We start from the raw sequence: 21,401 nt of genomic DNA on the forward strand, positions 1-21,401 counted from the left end.
AGTGAATGTGCTGCATGAGTAGACCTAGAAATGGATATAAAGAAATCTATAAAGTGTAGAGGATTTGAAGTATAGCATTTTGTCATTATAGGATTGCTCCTCACTAGACAGCTCTGACTTGGACAATTTACTCGTCTCAGTGCACTGCTGCATAGCTCATCCACTGTTGTACAGTATTTACTTTACATGGGTATTAGGTACATAAGCAATTCCCAACTTAACTTCTTAGAGAAATGTATCACAGTAATAACTTATAATGATTTTTACATGACTTTTTATAATGAATCAGTGGCTTAAATATTTCCTTGCAACCAAGGAAAAATGTGCCATATGACATATAGATAAACAATAAGATAAAGCCATTCACAGGAGGTATGAAAGAAAAAATAGGGAGCAATAAGTGTTGTGTGTATAGAACATTTAAGGTTATGGCTATTAAAATACTGGTGTATAATAGGTTTTTAGTAGACAAGAATGCAATGATACACCCCCTGTCCCCATGTAAGGAGTTGGTTCTTATTTTGTTTTAAATGATCTTCCACTGATTTTGTACTTTTGATTTGTGTGTGTTTCTATGTTGATTAAGGGTACGGTATATACAGCAAGCAACGCAGTCGTGTGGTTGAAACTCTTACCTTGCCTGCTTTCAAGAAAAGCATGAATGAGATCTTTAGGTCAATCTGATGTGAACTGCCAAATTAACTATAGTAATTGGGCCTAAAGGCCTCCTATAATTTGTAACCTTACTTGTGTTCTTACTGTATGTTCCTAAAACATCTGTTAGATATTATGTCTGACTTTATTTATACCTTCGTGGAATACTTGTATCAGTATTAAGTATCAGGTCCCTTTGTAATCTTCTTTGTTCAAGTTATTTTAGACTGTCAATGTAAGACACTTCTTTGAACAACATCTTTTTGGTTAACACACTGACCAAAAATGTACATGATATTCTCTGGAAGGTCCTACTAATGCATTGTACTATTTTAACATAACATAGATTCAATTTCTATAGTATTAACTATATATCTCAACATCGTTTATTTGTTTTATGAATAAAATGAAATACATAGTCTGTATCATAAGTAATCTATATTTAAATTTGGTATTTATCATTTTGTAATTATATTTTATGATTCTGTTACCTTGCAAGCAACATCCTGCTCTTTTCTACATTATCTATCAGGTATTTGACCAGTTCTGAAATTTGATCTTTTTTTAGGACTTCACAGTTTTTGGCTGACTAGATCAGAATCCAGTTCATTGAGTGTATCAGGAACTGCAGTGTTTTTCAATGTAGACTCCTGTGGCTCTTCACGAGGACTTTATCAAAATATATATCAAAAATATAGCATAACAAAAATCAATTGTTGATATTACAGATATCTATAAAAAGTGCTTAAGAAGTTATTTAGGCAAGATCTAAATCCATGTTGCTACCCCTTAGAATCCTATTACCACAGTCATGTAAAAGTATGCAGACCCTTTCTAAGGTGTCTCATTTTGTGAATTCCAAAATAATGCATACATTTTCAAACTTAATATTCAATTCAAAACCACAATGCTCTAACTAAAGAAGGTCATATAAGTTCCAATAAATCAGCAAAAACTAAAAAGAAAAAATGAAATACACTGATTGCAAAAGAATTCTGACCTTGTGATCAATGTTTGGTGGAAGCACCTTTGGCAGAAATTATAGCCACACGTCTTTTAGGATAAGTCTCTACTAATTTTGTGCATTGACTTGGTGAAATTTTTGCATATCATCTAGGCAGATTCAGAAAAACTCTCAAATTGCTTAGAATAGAATACTAGTCTGACCTGACTTGCTTGTTTAAAAAAATAAAAGATTCAGGATCAGCTAAATCTTTGAATAAGATTCAAATTTGTCTGGGCCATTCAAAGATATTTACTTCTTAATTCTTAGGTCAGTGCAGTGAAGCTTTGGCCTTGTGCTTCCCATCATTATCCTGCTGAAAGATTATTTTTTGTCCCAGTTTTAGGTTTCCTCTAAGGGTTACCAGTACTTTACTTAATAATATAATGCTGCCACCACCATGATTGACAGTAGGGATGGTGTTGACTGAGTGATGTACTATGGTGTGTTTATGTCAGATGTAATGATTTCAATTTTGACATCGGAAAGGTTCCAATTTTATTTCATCTGACCACAAAATCTTTTTGCCATAGGGCTTCAGTATCACTTAGATCCCAAGTGCAAACCCCGTGTGGGGTTTTTCTAAACATGCCTCCTTTGTAGAGTAACCAGGATATTGTTGACCCATAGACATTTTCTCCCATCTCAGCCATTGATCTCTTTCAAAATCACCTTTGACTTCACAGTTGCATCCCTAATCAGTTTCTTCTTTGCCTGGCTGCTCATTTTGTAGAGACAGCCTGATATAAGTGTCTGGGTGCTTTCCAGCTCCTAATCATCAAGTTTAACATGCTCAAAGGTCTTTGATATGTTTTTATACACTTCTCTTCATCTGTGCTTTCCTACAGCTTTATCCTCTAGTTGTTTTTAAACCTCATTGGTCTTCATGGTTGAATCTTTCCTTGAAATTCACTGCCTGACTGAGGAACATTACAATATGTGTATTCTGCAGTCACAAGAACTACTATTATTGTTCACAGAGGCACCTCAGATAATTGTGTGGCTTGTTGAGGTAATTTTGTGCACCTACATTAATTTAGGTTTGCCACAGCAAAGGATTTGAATACTTATGTAATCGTGACTTTTAAATTTTGCTTTTAAACTTTGAATTTTAAAATCCTGCTACTCAAGGATGTCACGACTGCAAGCTTTAAAGCAGTAAAAACTGAAAACTGTGTAAAGGATGTGAATACTTTTACAAAGTTCTGTACCACGATAAGCCGTAGGTTTAAATTCTTAGTTTTCACATTCTATCAAAACCAAGCAGATGAATATAAGTATCAAATCATTAGAGTGAAAAGGGGGCAGATTTAAAGTAATATATTTTCAGATCGTTCACTGAACTGCACTACTTCAGCACAGTAATGATAATACTTGAAAGAGGCGTGCAGATTCTTTTGATGGAGGGAGCACAGAGTCAGGGAAGATGGAGATGCCTTATCTTCTACAATAAGATAAAATGACAACACGTAAGGTACATTGGTTGTCAGGCAGATAGATTTGGCTACATTTGTTTGGATTACCTATGCTCTGGCATTGAGCTCCAAGGGAATGAATCCGATCCATCATTTCCTTCTCCCCTGTGGTGCACGGTGGCAGATGAGACTTGTAAGACGCCTGAATCAAAATGTCATGGCTGACAAATGGTGATGATCTGGCACATCTAAACTGAAATTTGCACTAGTTAAAAAAAAATGATGAATCGCAAATCGGCAAGGAGCTTTGTCTAAAATATTGGCATATAAGTGAGGCACACTTTCTAGTGTTCATAGATAATTTGTCTTAATCTCCCATAAGCCCTTGTATTTAGATGGTGAAGGAAGAAAAATAGTGCTCTTTAGTCTAATCTTATGAGACTGACAGAAACTCATCAGGAAACAAGTCTTTATCTGATCTTTTTTGGAGTGTGGCATGTTGTGAGGCTCCTAAAGAAACAAAGCTCTGAAATTCAGAGTGGTAACTGCGATAATACTCCTTTGCATTGTAATGATAACAAATCGTATTTTTAAAGCTTAGTTTATCATTAGTTTTTAACTTTAAATATTTCACAATTCAGCCGAAAATGTTTCTCCTTTGTTTTCGTGCTGCACCAGTGAAAAATAGATAACATCATAAATTAATTTTATGTACATTTGTTTTAATATATAACAAACTACTTTATTCATTGAAACAAATTTTAACTAATCATTTAAGCTTTAAAGAAATCTTTCCCTTTCTTTTTTAGTTATGTATTTTTACATACATTTCAACAATGTATGTAATTCAACAATTCAACCTGCACTAGACAAAAAATAATATATACAGTATATATATATCACATATACAGTACTGTATTTATCTAATTTATTATATGTAATATATTATTTAAGAAATATAACATATAATACTGATGTATTTATAAATAGGTTAAACTGCAGTAGATCTACAGTAAAGTAAGTTTACTAAAGTAAATTTGCAACAGTTAAGGACAAAGAGTCAAATTATTTGTTACCCAACATCATTCAACCTGTGTACCTAAACAATCTTGCCTTGGAGGGACTCATTTCTTAATTGATTTTTTCTGTATTTACATCTGTCCGATTTTGGCTTCTTAGTTTACCTCCTGGCTGAATCAAAAGGTGTCCACATTTGTAATGAACTGATGTACTTAGCTGTATGGTAAATTACATGACATGATGTGCTTAGTAAGCTAGACGACATCCACTGCCTTTGTCTCGCCTATGGATAAGTGGGGATGGGAAACTACAGTAGATCACAAGTAACAAAGAGTAATGAATCATACACTTAAACCCTGTCCCCACCAAAGATGACCTGTTCATAACGCAGGGACAGGCAACTCAAACATCAGTCCTCCAGTGAGGATTTTCTGCAAGGTACTGTACCTCTCAGTTAAGATAGAACTGATTTAAAATCTTTTAGTTACTATGCATAATCACATTTGTAGAGGATGCCAAAAGTCACGGCACAATTCAGCGAAGGTTTCAAATGAGTTTTAATTTGTTGCGAAAAAGGCAATTTTCAAGAGAACACCCAAGAAGACACACACAGATAGTGTATACCCCTTGGTGCTCCCCAAAATATGAAATAGTGACAATTTAGGCACAATTTAGAGCCCTTTTAGTAACAAATTAAAACCCATTTTAAACCTTAGCTGAACTGTGCTGTGACTTCTTGCATTTTAGCATCGCAAACAGGATGAGGTGATCAGATGAGGAGAGAGAAATTCTCTGTTGGTCTGATACTGGGAGAATAAACTTTTTTTCAGACCTTCACTGAACCGCACTGTGACTCCTTGCATCCCTACCAATCCATTTAATTAGTTAAATTAAGTCACTACAGTTTGGAATGAAAACCAAAAACACACAGGGCACTTCAGGCCTGAAGTTACCTAAGCCAGCAATAAGGTACAGTATGTGATGCACACAACATTCATGATGTCGGCATTAATTAGTTTGGAAATTTAGGTCTTGTTAAAAGGATCTGCAGTTAGTTTGGGAAGTTCCTTTGTATTAGACAATGTCTATTCCTATAGAAACTTACCACAATTATAAGATGACACATCAAAACCAAGGGCATGCTTTCAACGTTTTGGTTGAAGAAAGCAACAAATGCTGAGTTGTATCAGCATCAATCATTCATAGGCCTTGGCTTCAGGTGTTCAGTACTTTTGAGTACATCAGTGCATTTTGATGTACTGTCTAGAACAGAAACTACAGTCTCTCATTGATCCAGCCATAGACCAGAAGACCATTGTGCCAGTATCACAGTACTGAAATTGTTTTCCCTTTTCCCTCATAAATTCATTAAAGAACTCATTGACATTTTACTAAAACTTTAAAATTCATTTTCGTCCCAGCTACCTGTACCACAGCAAGTACAAGATTTTATGTTTTTGTGTACTGCTCCACATTTGAAAATATATAAATCTGGATGGTTATAAATGTTTTGTCAAAGTACATCATTGCCATAAACCTCAAGCCCCTTTCTCAGAGAATCCACCTCCTCTATCAACCACAAACAGAAGACAGAGAGTATCTGATGCAACATGGTCTGTGTGCAATCCATTTTGCAGTGGTCCTGCAATGTATACTCTGTTGACATATGCCTTTTGTATTATTTATTCATTTATTATTTGTAAATAAAACCGGGGTTTAGGTGACATATCAATTTGAACACGAGATTGTGGAAAGTTTTGAATAAATGCTTGTCATCAGGCTTAATGAAGCTTCACTGTCACAGCAGCAGGAAAGGCATTCAGAATGAGCTACATTTATACAGTACAGCAGCAGTCGTTATCTTACCTGTTTAAGCTCTTTTCAGCCTTCAGGTTGTTTTCATTTTCTGCAAAGTGCTTCTCTAAGTTCCAGTGAGGTGAACCAGATAACATGTTTTCGAACACATGTTTGGAAAAGGATGAATGCATCTGTTTTTCCCCTCTTTTTCAGAGCTGATGTACACGGTTGAACTGGCCGGCGGTCTTGGAGCTATTCTGCTGCTGCTTGTGTGTTTAGTGACACTCTATAAGTGCTATAAAATAGAGCTTATGCTGTTTTACCGGAATCACTTTGGAGCTGATGAAGTTGATGGAGGTAAGATCGTAGTAACACTTAAACAGCACACCCTGACCCTTATTACAACTTAGCTTTGTATACCATAATATACTGTGAAACATGAGTAGGTAAAATGAAAATGTGATGATAAAGGTTCTGCTATTGTTTATAATAGTTTTTTTTTATTTTTTGTTTATGTTTTGTGTCTGTGTTCATATTATTATGGCTAATAAACTCAGGACTTGCCAGTACCCTGTAGAACTAATGTTTACCATAAGACTAAAGCTCATATACTGTATCCATGTGAAATACTGTATGTGAATAATAGTTTCAGGGAGTGAGATTGAAATAATGTTTGTTTTTCTGCAGTAAATTAAATAGTTCTCAAAGTTCATCAATCAACTTTTCCCTCATGAGATCTTAAGAAATGTTTCAAAATGAGAGGAGGTTATTTGGCCCCATCCTGCTCATTTGATAGCTAGTAGCTACAGTAAGTGATTCAAGGATTGTATCCATCTCTTGTCTTCTTCAAGATGTTATCTTCAACAATATGACTGGGTGGCTTATCCCTATTATATTTATAATACAGTATTTCAATAAGTGTCTCCTGATCTTTTGTGTTTTAAACGCACATCAGTTTTCATGTGCGATTTCCATGTTTCCAATTTGTTTCAATTTGATGAGTGTGGCTCTTAAAACCTTACAGTAGAAATACTGTACAATTAGGTTGCATTGAGGTTTTCTTCAAACTTGCAAAATCCTTAAACATACTGTACACTTAAATTAAATGCAAAATGTAAGAGAAAGAGAAAGTAATAGAATATATATTGAAGAACATTAAGTAAATAATATTTAACAAAAAGTCATTCTTACCAAGTGCAATTGTAACATTAGAGCAGCGTTTTGAATATTCAGTCTGTCACTGTTTACCAGTCAACAGTCTGTCTTTAACAGTACTTGTATGTTTTTATTGGGTGATTCAGCAATAGTGTTCGAAATGTACTGAAGAACATTCCAGTTCATCCTTTTATCTAGGCTTTCTCTAATTCCACGTAGTCTCAAGCTGCTTTGATTAGATTGACATGTGACCTCCACAGAACCCATAACATTAAATCCAAAAATCCCCAGCTTGATTTTTGTTTAGCTAAGTAGTTCTTTGCTATTATGACAGCACGCTCAATATCTTTGTCATGCTAACAAGTGAAGCATCAACAAATGCTAATCTCTCTCTACTTGATATTGTGCAGTGCTGGATAATCAACTTGAATTTTAACTTTGTTGTGGATCTTTCAGTTTTTAATATTTTTTTCCACGCCTTGGAAGATACAGTATACAGCCTAGAATAGTTACACAAGGTTTCACTGCAGAGTGTAAATATCTATCTTCTAATATCCACTTCCTTTTCTTTATCATATGTTTTAGCATACAGTATGTTTCTTTGCAGCAGCTCAATGATATTATAAAAGTTAATCACCCATGGCAGTTGCTGACATGCATTGCTTTACTTTCTTGATTACACTTCAGAATATTCAAATCACCTGGACAGCTATAAATCGTAGGCTATTCTTATGGAGTGGTTATCAAGGTTTGGTAGACTCCATTGATTTCCTGGCTTTCTTGCTATTCTGCCTCAGTATCCAGTATTTTTTAGATCCCCTTGATCACCCAAGACAAAGTTTATTTGATACCAGTTTCTGAATATTCCTCAGCTGAACAAGCTTTCAGGTATTGCAGCTATTCCTGAGCAGTTCCTGTGGCTGCTGCTCCATTAAGGGGTAAACTGCATTACCAATTTCTCAAACCCATTCATCCATTTTGGTAATCAAATAAATTCATTGATGCTACAGAAAAAAAAAATTACAAATTTTAAATCAAGCACTGCGGCAGCAGGGAAAATTTACTTTTGTTCTTTTAATACTGCTAGAGGTCACCACTAGAGGAATATTTGCATTTCTGACAGACGGCTGTCCTTCCACAGTGAATGCACTCTTGTTTTAACACCATGGGGGGCTTTAACTGAGAGCCCTATATCAAATGCTCACGTGGCTGGTGTGGTGGTCCATTGCTTAACCTCACTGAAAGCTACAGTATATAGCTTAGGTGCTAAAACCCTCTTATCTTTTCTCCTCTTTCATTGAGCTGACCTCACCCCTCAATCAACACTTGAATACTTTCCACGGCTCGATTCCACACCGGCACTCTAGTTCCTGAAGAGGGAAGAAACTGTAAGCCGGTGGAAAAACGCACGGTCACACCCTGCGCAGCACGAAATTGTGAACTTTGTGGAAGTACTTCAGAGTCGCCATGTTGTTGAAAACCCCTGGTCTCGCCACGAGAGAAATCGAGAGTTGGCACGAATTGCAATGGGTAGCGGCCTTTAATGCTCCTGAAGTCGAGAGCAATATTTATATTTGATTTAAAGAGATGTGCTCACAAACCTGCTTGTTTACAATGTCACAGGGCGTTTCACCACACCAGAAGTTTTGCTGGCTCGATATGAATTGCAGAATATGGTACAGCACATACCTGGAAATTTTGTCTTGTAGCAGCCAAGGCGTTCGTGTAGGGAAATAAAGCACTGGGACAAAAACGCTTTCTTCATTCTCGGGACTTGATCCGATTTCGATTTTTAAGAACTTTATTTTCTTTTCACGACAAGGAAATTGCAACCATATTGACTCTACACAACAAAATGTTGAGTTCACGCGGGCAGCAATAGGGACAAGTACACAGGGTCAGGGTGGACACAACTCTCGGGAGAAAACAGGGCTAACAACAACACACTATTTACATGCCCTCGGCCCTTCCCCTGGCGGCGACTTCCAGCATGCACAGCGGCGCATTCATTATCCGGGTGTGCTTCCACTACTGCACCCGGCGAGGGCGCTACACTGCCCCCGCCTGAGGCGCCCAGCGTCCCGCCGACGTCAAACAGACCGTCTCCTCCGGCGTTGGCGCTACAGTATATTTTGTGGTGTAAACGGGAGGTTTTACAAGTTACGGTGTACATCTTGTGGTTGAAATTGCGGTTTGAAATGCATTCATCAATGCTGATCCTTTCTAAGCTCGAAATATCAAACTAGCATTGCAGATCCCTTTAAATGCTCTAGAAAAGCAGTTGTCTTATCCAGTTATGGAGAATCAATGTGTTTCTTAGCTGGTGAAGAATTGAGAGCAGAGATTTACTCCTCCTGCATCCCCACCATTTTAGAGAAATCACATGCACAAATTAAATAAATAGCATAAGACAAGTTACTGAACATACAGCCATTTAGACCATCTATCCCTTTTCAATAGAAAAATGAATAAAGGAGCCATTCCATCTGTTTCTTGAATCCAGAGTAGCAGCTTCTGCAATGTGGCTGGGTAGCTTGTTTCACACTCCCACAGCTGTTTATATCAAGAGTGTATCCTCTTCTTGGCTTTAAATATACTTCTATGTAGTTCCCACTTGTGTATCTGGTTTGAGTTTCACAGTTTAATTAATCATAGATGAGGAGAACAACGAAAATAAGAAAAGAGACAAGTGGACAACATGATCTTTAACTAAGATATCAACCTTGTATATGGGTCACATAATCTCTATCCATTTCAACTTTTTTTTTTACCATGGAAATTTGGAGTGGTTAATGTATGTATTTGTTATCTGGAGTATATCAAACCAGCCTTTTCCAATTATGTTTGTTGTGTCTTTTCCAATAACTCCACATTTACAGTATAGTGTTCCGCACAACAGAAGATATACAAACGTTTTAGATGTTTCTGCATCTTTTGTTAAGACGTAAAAATAAAAGGAATTCTGTGTCATGCAAACCCTTTGAACAGCCTGACATTTTAAAGAGATTTAGATTTTTTTAATTCCCAGTGCAACCAATGTTTGCAAATTTAGTTGAAGCAATGGTTTTTTTCCCATTATTTTTTCAATATAGTCCTCCATGAACAAGGGTAAAGTTTACTCAAAGGCTAAATTACTTTTAAGAGTCTTGAGGCAACTGCTCAGCAGATGTCACTGATTGTGAAATCTCTTTCATTTTTTTGTGTTGCTTTACCCTGCAATGTAGATAAAAAATAATAAACCCTAATCCAACGTGATGGTTTGAGAAAATATGCATTAAACATTTCTGTGAAAGTCATTACCAGATGTCTTGCAGTAGACCAAAGCCGGGAGAATTCAACCTGAAAATAATAGATTGGGCGAAGTCTGATAAAAAGGCAATGTTAAGGCCAATGTTAGAGGCTCATGCCTAATGATAAGCAGCAATTGTCTCCTTTAATTGTGCTACCTGGATAGATGGTGTTAGAAGGAAACAGATTTTCAATTTGCTCCCTGTTTAAGGAGATCGGTTTCAATAAGATAGAGAGCGTTACTGAATCATCCCAGTAGGCTATTTACTTTTCTCTGTGTTTAGAGTATTATTCTTTACGGTTTCCATCCATTACCCGTGTTGTGCACTGAGCTGGTTACAGATTCAAGGGAAGGTCTATCAATTTATCATGATTACGCTTTCTTACATGTGAAGGCATTTTTAATAAAGGTACATTCTCCTGTCAGTTTTAGTTAAAGCAAAAATGAGTTCATAAACTAGCTGCCTCCACTTTTAGAATCATTGGGTTTATGTATGCAGGCTGTAGATACCACTCAATGGTTTTTAAATGACAGTGAAGTGATAAGACAAGGACAATTATTGTATTATGAAAGGACTGAACAATTTTACAAGTTACATAAAAGAACAGAAAACTGGATTTTGAACTTACATCAGGTTACATCATATAATTATTACGAATTTCATACATTGTTTTTTTACTTATACGTACCACATCAGTGTGTACTTAATAGTACAGTACAGTAATTAAAGTACAGTAATATAGCATTGCTAATATCTATCAAATCAGAGCCAACATCACAAAGAACTGGACTTTAGCCAAAGGGGGGAGATGGAGCACAGTCATTAACTGGGGCAGTCAGTTAATGACACTATTACTGTAATACATTTTAACAGACAGATGACTTAGGGTGCTGTAGAGAAAAAGAAAATAAATTACTGAGCTCTTTTGCTGAATCAGTTACTTTTTTTTTAATCAAGTTCACGTCTGGTCTCTCATTTTGTCCCACTAAGGAAGTTTGTAAAGCCTAAAAATAGTTGAATTAAAGGTAAAATTGAACATACATATTAATTAATACAGTATCACAGCAGTTAAACCGAGTTCAAAATATAACAAACCTTTAAATACACCCTTAAAAAAGGTTTGTTAACTGTAACTTAATTGCTTTTACTGCATTTTAACAAAGAACAAATATATTGCCAAAATACATACCTAGCCTGAAGTGTTCTAGTTTACTGTTGCCTCTGGGGTATTTCCACATAGCCACAATTTTCATCCCTGTAATTAAATATTATTATTAGCATACTTTTATTAATTATATTATTATTAAATAATAGGTGCAATGAGAGGTCAGCTCTCCTAAAAAGCTCAGTTGGTAGTTATTCCATTTCTTTTTTATTTAAATATTCTGAACTCGCAAAAAGTTAGTTAACAGAAGCCTATACTTGCTACATGGCTTTTGATATGTAGGTTCCTATACTGCTTTTTTTAGGCAGATAGTCCATTTCAGTCCTCAAAATAAAATAAATGCACTGTATAGAGTAGAAAAATGAAAAGACGTATAGTTTGAAATGTAGTATGAATTCCATCAACACAGAATAGTGATATTCCCCTCAAGGAGTTATTTGGCAATTTCATTAAAATCGGGAAACTGAGATGATCTTAATCTTACAGTAGCTGAAATTCTTGGTAATGGCAGTGGCTCCAAGTAAGTGCTGACTCAGCAGAATCCATAATGTGTTTGTATTCACACACTCTTCAGAAATGTACATTCATATAGACATATAGTGTGCTTTTTTGTGCATTGCAACTCCGGGACATAAACAAATCATGGGGTGCATGAATAGCACAGCTCCCCCTAACTGTTTGCTGCCTCAGGTATCTGATTTGCAACTACCAAAAGGAAATCCCCTACCTTATTCAACTGTTTGCTTCTGCAATATTCTGACCATTATCTATTACTAGATGAACTATTGGGTAGCCAATCAATTTAATTAGTCATAGTAAGTGGCCTTAATTACAAAGTTTATACACTGTAAATCATCAAGACTAGAAATGCATAAAAGAAAACATAAGAATGTAGAATAAACCACACATATATTGTATAAGAGTGCTACAAGAATGATACCCCCCCCCATACAAAAATTGTTTTTTTTTTTACTTACTCTGTTGCATCATTTTAAGTCCCATGCTTTTATTAGAACCCCTTGTTTCTTCCTGTTCTAATCAAGCGAGGGAAAAAAAACATTCATACCATTTACATTACTCACATGTTACATAAACCACAATTTAAAGTAATTCAATAAAGTGCATTTCTAAAACTGCAAAGAACTGTCACTCAGCAGGTTTTGTTAATGGCTTCCACGGCAACAAATTTCTTGAAATCTTTCCAAGAAGACCATTGTCTACATCTTGAATCGAATATTATAGGTTACGTCCTTAGATTTTTAGATGAAAGCAAGCCATCCTTTTCTGCAAGTAATAAGTTATGATACTTAGCTTATCTTTATTATTTAACTCCCAGTAGAATAGAACAGATGTCATTAAGATAAGATTTAATTATATCATAACAGTAACAGAATTCAATTCAGGTGCTAGTTTACACAATACTTAAATTCAAAATGCAATTTAACAAACTCCTTAAAATCTGAAACAGACAAAGAGCACAAGCAAATCTTTTGATTAACTGTAATACAACACAATGTTGGCTGTCAATCAATATACATGGATAGAAATAGGGAATTTACTTCATGTCAAATATTTGTGCTGTTATAGAAAGTATAGTAGAAATGACATACAGTACATGCAGTTGCATAATCTAGAAGACAGTTGAGCCAAACGCAGTTGCTACCCTATTGAAATTTGCATTCCATTGGTGTTATAAACTTGCTGTCAGGATATTCTACGTACAGGTATTTGAAATGTTGTCAAGAAAAGCCTTAGGATTGCCTTGAAATAAAGTAATCTTGTGATTAAAGTGATTACTACAGTAGTTCTCAGTCTTGGTCCTAGAATTTTCCTGTGTCTGCTAGTTTTTGTTCCAACTGAGCACTTAATCACTTTTGCTGATTACTGCCTTTAAGTGATCTGTCTGTTGGATTTGACATTTTTTCTGCACTCATTCCTTGGTTTAAAAAAAAAACATCATTTAGGCACAATATTTCCAATTACTTCAGCACAAGAATTTACTCAACTATTTCTGACCAAAGAGCTTTTAATAGGTGTTGAGCAGTCAGCTGGTGATGAGAAGACACAGGTGGGAATGGCAATGTATCCCACAGTGAGTCTGCATTTGTTCAGTCTGATTAAGAAAAAGTGGTTATATTTCACCTGGCACACCTGAATGAGGACAGTCCTTAAAAATCACTGATTAGCACAGGGGTCATCAACTCACATATTAGCATAGGGTTCACAATTTCAAGTCTCATTTCAAGAGAAAATTTTTAAACAAAGGCTGCAAATACAAAACGGAAACAAATTAGTTTGAGATTAAGACCCCAACAGGAACAAAACCCCGCAGGGCTACTCCAGGACCACTGACACAAAGAATTGGAAGAAAACTGATTTATTTTTCTCAGAATGCATCTGTGGGCCAGCAGCCACAGTTGCTTCTACGCAATACATGACTGTTTTCAGTGGTTACATGTCCTGAGTGTAGTCTCTAATTTTTCCAAGCCATTCACAATCACCTGACTTACAGTACATTAGGTGGGTAGCTGCGTCAGCATGCGTAGGCTGCAAAGGAACAAGTAATAGGTTTATTCCATGCTGAAAAAAAGAAGAAAGAGAACACAACGTTTCGGCCGTGGAGCCTTCTTCAGGTGTGAGAGAGACAGGGCAGTAGGCAAAGGTAAAGTAGCCACTTTACCTACTTTACCTTTGCCTACTGCCCTGTCTCTCTCACACCTGAAGAAGGCTCCACGGCCGAAACGTTGTGTTCTCTTTCTTCTTTTTTTCAGCATGGAATAAACCTATTACTTGTTCCATTTACAGTACATTATATGTGCATATTTTATTGCTCTGCAGACAGGTGTACTTGTGCATCTATCTTCCTTTGCTCAAGTATCTCTCACGTTTTTCTTCTGTTCTTCAGTGATTTTACCCACAATACACAGTAAACCTTCTCTGGAGATTTTGCTAAAAAATATGTAGGCCGTTTGTGCTGTTGTCATGTAAAAAAATACTGTACTGATGGATTCCCAAATCATCCATTTGCATGGTGCACCCATTTCCTTTTCCTGTTATTTTCCAATATGCCAGTGTTAGATCAATGTAGGTGTTGGTTCTGTACTTACTTTTGTGTTGTGACACAATCATCATAAGTTTGAATTCAAACGCAACTCAGTGACAGTAAATCTCTTTTATCTTGCATTTGGTTTGAAATCTCGATTCGGGTGCTATTGTTTTCTTTAATTGTTCTTTTCTGACTTAGTGTTACTTGGATGACTTTTGATCATTGGAAACATTATAAAATATTCACATGATGAGTTCTCAAGTGTGTTTTGGTGCAACTATGAAAAACTTATGAAAGACTGAACATAAACCATGCTTTATGTTTTTGTGCTTATTTCCAGTGCTGATTGTTGCATTTTGAGCAAACAATGAAGAATTTGTCAGTGATCATAGTTTAGCAATACATTCAGGCATGTGTCTTATTTATATTAAGAGCAGCAAGGTAATATAAGTAATTATTGTGACTTTTTTTCTTACTGCTGAATGAAAGTATTTTTTTTTAATTGACCTCTTTATACCATACAGTATCTATAGATATCTATGAATATTTTGCTGATCATGTCTAACAATGTACTGTATGAGAGATTCTTTGCAGGCTAATGCGCAAGTTGATGCTTTTATTCTCTTTTGTTTAAATAATGTTTCAATTCTCTCTTTCTCTTGCATTATGCATATAAAGTAGATAAGGAGGAAGCAACTGCATGTTGTGAGACACTACTTGCTATCATTTTATAAGATTCAGTTCACTTCAGAAAGAGTAGGCAGAACTTCTGGAATTGATAATTCCACCTCCAAATTTCACCCTTCACCTGCTTTCCGTCTGTTACCTAATAACTTTGTGATTCATTTCAATTGGATTGTTTTCATTTTGCATACATTTCTTCTTAAAGAAACTAGCTTGGATTTTGAGCAGAACACATTATTAAACCATAAATCAATGCTGGGGCCAATGTTGTACAGTATATTTATATAGCATTGTAATTTAGATTGAACCTGTGTTACCTCATGATGGATCACAGTTCTATTATTCTCTTATTAGTCACTATAAGTGGTAGATATAGGCTCTATTTTTTAATTTACTCTTACTGCTATTAGTCTCTCCTTCATATAGGGTGATGGAAGAACCATTATGCCATGAAATATTGTGGTTTTACCCTTTGCAATTGTAGTGATAGACCCCATTTAATAAGGTTGCTCTGGGAAACTGAGCACATAAAAACTCATGTGGACTGTAGAAGTGAAGTGAGGTTCAGGAGACTTTATTACTGCATTTCTTTTCATGTCTAACAAATGAAAGACTCTACAAAAGAATCATCTCCTTCTATTACTAAGCTCAGCATCATCTCCTTAACTGCATCCATCACAAGCACTACTAACACCATGCAAGGCAAGTCCTTTATACACAATAACACACCTACAGTAATTACCCCCTTAGACCTTAATGCTACAGCCACAGAGTCTTTTTATAAGAAATAATAAAAATCATCCAGCTCTTTTATGGATATTCCGAGTGTGACCTTGACCGGGGAGTTCATTTCAGATAGGTACTAATGTTTGTGAATTGCCAGGTATTAGCAGACCCATATTTAACACATCTGAATTTTTAAATGTAATCTCAAATAGTTTTGTTGTTGAGCTTGAAGTACTCCTTAAGGTCCATATAATCAATACCTTGGAGGAGTTGGAATGCTTGAATTAATTCTGCTCACAATCTTCGTTGTTCGTTGCTAAAGATTCCTTTCAAGTCAGGAGTTATTCTGGTTCCTCTTTTATAAAGTCTTTCCTGAACTGCAACATCCTTTTTCTAACATGACAAGAAACCAACACACTGTTCTAAAGGAGATCTTACGGGTGTATTGTATTTAATCATTGCTTCCTTCTAATTATAGTCTACTATTCACTAAAAAGTCTGATTTTTAGGAGCACCTAAATGTATTCCCTGCATTTGGTTCTTGTCAATGTTGAAGAACCAGGAGCACTACTGGTGCTATCTAACAGTGATTGAATCATTGCTCTCCTGCTTATTCTCACACGCAGAGACAGCATTTGTTTATCTCTGTTCTGTCATAGTCCCTTCTACCACAAAAATTCTCTATTGGCAGACATCTTCTGTGTTTGGAGCTACAGTATATCCTATACATCTCAGAGGCAGTGGCCTTTGCTCTTCCTGACAGTTCTAATGTCTTTCCTAATGATGTTCCTGCTAGTCAGGCACACAGAATGATAACTATCTCAAAGTCACTTCGATCATTAGTCTTTAACATCCTGAAATCATTCAGTAACTGTTTACTGTGTGCTACATATTTACATCATAGGTCACTTACTATAGCCGTATGTCTCATTTTATTTGCATTGCCTCTAGACAGAGGTGGAAGAATCAATTCTGTTTGAGAGGGGTGCCTAATACTATGGCCAGACAATGTATTCTGTTGACCTTTTGTGAACCTGGCCTCATTGTCTAATTAAGGACATTGACATTGATCTTAAAGTCCTGAAAAAGAACAGGTTAGAATAGACATATTATAAGTGCAATTATTTGAAGAGCCTCAATTTAAGCTCTCACATTACCAATTAATGAACAAGCTCTATTTAGTACGTAAAGTCTTGTGCAACAACAGCAAATCAATAGCAAAGATCCATTTATTAATTTATGTGAAAACCCAAGAACAGGATATTGTTTCTACATTTAATGTGTTTCAAAATATGAATAGTACTAAGGCATCACCAAAAAAGTTCTTAAGGAATGGTTGAAAAATCTTGTAATATTCATGTTCTTAGCAAAAAGCATATTATGAATGTAAGACAGCTAATTAAACCCATGATAAAGCACAGTACATTTCACACTGCTGGAAGTCAGAAATATGTTTACAATATTATTGTTCTTCAGCTCTATTCAGCAGGGTGCATACCTATCAATTTGTGGTGCATTGGACTGTTTGGTTGAAAGCAGCTTCTAAACTGTTTATAAACATCTTGAAAATAGGTTTTCTTCATTTTAAGGTTGATTAGACGGTGTTCCCCCTTTTATTCTCTGTGTTCCTATGTTCAATGTGTGCATCAGAGTGTTACCTGCTTGTCATAATCAATAAACTAAAAAACAGAAACAAAAAGTCACGGAAATGTCCTTATTACAAAACTGCAGGCTGTGCTCACACTCTGTTCTACATAGTGTTCTTCACAATCATGTTTTTTCATTAGAAAAACACAATTGGAGTATTTTGATGGGGTTTTCTTGTTGTAACCACATGAAAGAATGACAGTATCATCTTAATTCTTTAAGATATGTCCCACAAACTAAAGATATTAAATACTTGACTATTAGTAGGTTTTAATTTTATGGTGCAATTGAGTAGAGTTTTTAGTATGTGCAGAAAACTATAAATCTATCTATAAAAGTCCATGTAGAGTGGTTTCATATCCTCCTAGGATCTAGAGTAAATCAGGAAGCTTTAAAATAACCTTGTGACTGTTATTGGCTCATTAAAAGTTTTTGCACAATATTTTTTATATCCACAATATAGGATAAAAAGCCTCCTCTTTTATCTGCAGAAATCTGCAGAGATACTGTATATAAATGTAGTTAAAATGTCTTTTTCCCACTTCAAAAATGGATCTTGCTTCCTTGAGTTTGCACCAGTGGCTTACATAACTCTTGGCAAAATTATTTTTGATATTTTAGTAGATCTTTGCTGTAATATTAATGCAGACATGGTAATATTTGTATCTTTTTTTAATACTGTTATTTAAATGCAATGTCAGTAGCACATTGTAAGAGAACACAAAGGGGCTTCTTTTCCACATCTTAGGATGTTTTCCATGTTTTCCACAACACTTTCCCCTTCTTCCACTCCTTTTTCTGTATCTCCACTGCTGTTCTGTTGTACCGTACAGTATATAACATCACTTTATCAGGCTCACTGATCTCGATGTGTAGCTAAACCCAAGCCTGTCAGTGGTGATGCCTTCAAAACTGTACTGCTCTGAGCTATTCTCTGCTTTTTCAAAAATTCCTATAATCATCTCTGTATCCCTTTGGGGCCATACTGTATATGGAAGCAAAATGACTAAATCCCCTCTCGACTCTTTTGAGCAGCTTTTTGCCTTCATAATGACAGAGACACCTCTACAGCTTGTGGAACAAGTCTTGTTGTGGAGGATAAAGGACATTTCAGGATTATACATTCGTTAGAATAATGAGAACACCAGCACTGCTCAAAACCTTTGTGTTCTTAATTAGTTTTCCTAGGGGAAGGGGACTGTAAGCTTTAGGTATCTGGAGGTTTCTTCTTTTTAGTCATCTTTTTTATTATTTCATTTCTTTTGCACCTCACGTTTTTGAATATATTTTTAAATTTTGTGGGTTGCTGCTTTTATATCTCTTTCCAGAGGTCGATAAACATGTCTGTGCTTTGCCTACAATATTATATTTTTTTTATCTCAGGATTAATCCTATTAAGTGCTGCCTTAGCCATTTTATTTTGTGTTTTAGACAGAAAGATACAGGTTGCTATTCCTTGTATGTACAACGTGTTTCGAATTTTATTTAGTCTGTTTCAGGTGGCATAGGTTGGAAACTAATGTACAGTATGAATAGTAATAAAATTTAACCAGTAGCACATACTGTACAGTCAGGTCAGGGCTTTGCTTTTAGTTATACTAATTGATATACTCCTCAATAGGGCTTTGCTTGACATTAACAGGGAATAAGTACAGGGATGGAAGAAGTCACAATGGAGTTTGGTGTACTTTTTGAATAAGTTTATTATGGAACACCCCCCAGAGAATAAAACAAACAAATAAACTAATTCTGCCTAATTCTGAAGAACATATTGTCAGGTATCCTTTTATACATACAGTTAATGTAGAAGTAGTATACCTGTTGTCTTACCTTATAGGGCTGGGCAGGGAACGATGCATCAGGAAGAATCAGTTGTTTTGGACACCAAAATGATAAGTTCAACAAAGTGAATGTCCAGTTGTCAGACATTACCCAGGCACCCTGGTCAGTCTAAATAAAGATCCATACCTGACCAACCAAACATGTGGATTTCCTGCCTTCTTAAACATGAATGGAAGAAGATGAAGTCTAATCTAATACATAAGTATCACCAACGTCAGGACTTGGGAGTTGTGTTGTTACTTTTGTGGGTTAATCTTCTTATATTCCATTCAGTGGTTACCAATGGTATACCAAGTATAACAGACACAATTAGCCATGGAATACATACAGTAGATACTTACATACAGTATATAATATATATGATCGTGTATAATTGAATGAGCCTTTAATAGATCAAATGTAACCGCCCAGACATATCTGAAATACAGTACATTGCAGACTAACCTTTAATATACTTTTCCGTATGTTTACAAATTTTGCATTAATTTAGTTTAATAATTTGATAGAGAACAAAAAATCCGTGAACCTTCCTTGCCTTTGGTATCAATGGTTGTCATCTATCTATGAGTTTGGCTGCCATAATTTTAAAGTTGAGTTAAAGTTTAAACCGTTACGTTATGAATGATGTGTTCTGCTTTGTATTTTTTGTGTGTACTCTGTGTTGAATGTCACATTTAAGAGAAAGAAATAGAAAAGTATATTAATAAAAAAGTGGAATTAAGCAGTTTAATTTAAGATTTTTCTAGTGTTTACACATTTACATTGGCAGAAGGAAACAATCTCCTAGATCATTCACACAGTTGAGGTTCTAAAGAGCATCTTTTTAAAAAAAGATAAATCTTGTTGCTTGACCCTTGGAAAAATCTAATCTCAGTACAAGTAGAATACTTTTTTTATTAAAAGCATCACATAACTACAGATTTCCCTCAGCAGCTGAAGACTGTAAGCTAATACTTCATTAAATACTTCATTTATACTTCATACAGGTATTATAAGCACTTAACAAAACAAGTCTTCAGGGCTTCATGGCATTCTAACTTTTGTAGTTAAGGAAACAAAAGATATTATTCATACACTTATAAAGCAGTTGTATTGCAAAACTCACTCAAGGCAAGGCTAATACCTGCTGTCTGAGAAATTTCCAACATCCATCCATAAACAGGGGTGGCAGTACTGAATGAAATAATTATAGACCAATAACTCTTAATTCAATTACATGCAAGGTCATGGAAAAGATAATTAGAACTTCAACAGAGGATCATCTTTTATGGTAGTAAGATTCTACAGGATAAGGAAAAGACAGGTCTTGCTTAACTAAGACATTAGTGTACTTTGAGCAATCCACAGCAGTGGCAAACGCACTGGATATCAAAATGTCCCAAAACTAAAATGTTTAGAAAATGATGCACCAAGCATGCCAAAAGACATTAACATTTTTCAAAAATGACAATTACACTTTAATAGTAGTTTGGTTTCCTATATACAAGCATCATTGTTGGAGACAATTTTGAAAACAATCTTTGATGAAATACAATTAAATACATTAAACACTGGCACTGCTCTTCTATCAGAGCAGTGTAAGTTCAAAATGTGAAATCCAGCCCACCCCCTCTAGATCCCAGATGGATAGTGTTCTCAAATCAAAAGTTCCCAAGTAAAGGAAGACATTTTAACAAAAAGCTGTCATTTTGATACTTCTACTGTATGTTTCAGATAACCATAAAAAATGGAGACCATTTTCTAAATCAACAAATAAAGCTTCTTTAACTGCATTTTCCCAGAGATCGTGTTATTTCATTATTCCATGGCACAACATTAGGAAGACTGTGTAAGCCTCTTAAATCAATACCAGGGAGCTGAGGTAGACTGGGATGCCTCTGTGGCCAAAAGGAGATGATGTTACTGTTTACCTATCTGCTGTTAAAAATGTTGCAACCAGAGCCCCTGTGCAGGTACT

General features: G+C 35.5%; 1 protein-coding gene across 1 annotated transcript in view; it reads left to right on the forward strand.

Moving 5' to 3' along the window:
* Window positions 1-21,401, forward strand: part of LOC148835753 (interleukin-1 receptor accessory protein-like 1) — a 48,685-nt gene that overhangs the window by 19,503 nt on the left and 7,781 nt on the right. The window contains exon 3 of the mRNA XM_088913947.1: window positions 6,103-6,246. Within this exon, the coding sequence (XP_088770073.1) occupies window positions 6,103-6,246 (144 nt within the window). The remainder of the gene's footprint in view (window positions 1-6,102; window positions 6,247-21,401) is intronic.

The sequence above is a fragment of the Atractosteus spatula genome, chromosome 4 (genome assembly GCF_055471065.1).
Source record: "Atractosteus spatula isolate fAtrSpa1 chromosome 4, fAtrSpa1.hap1, whole genome shotgun sequence".
Classification (NCBI taxonomy): Eukaryota; Metazoa; Chordata; class Actinopteri; order Semionotiformes; family Lepisosteidae; genus Atractosteus; species Atractosteus spatula.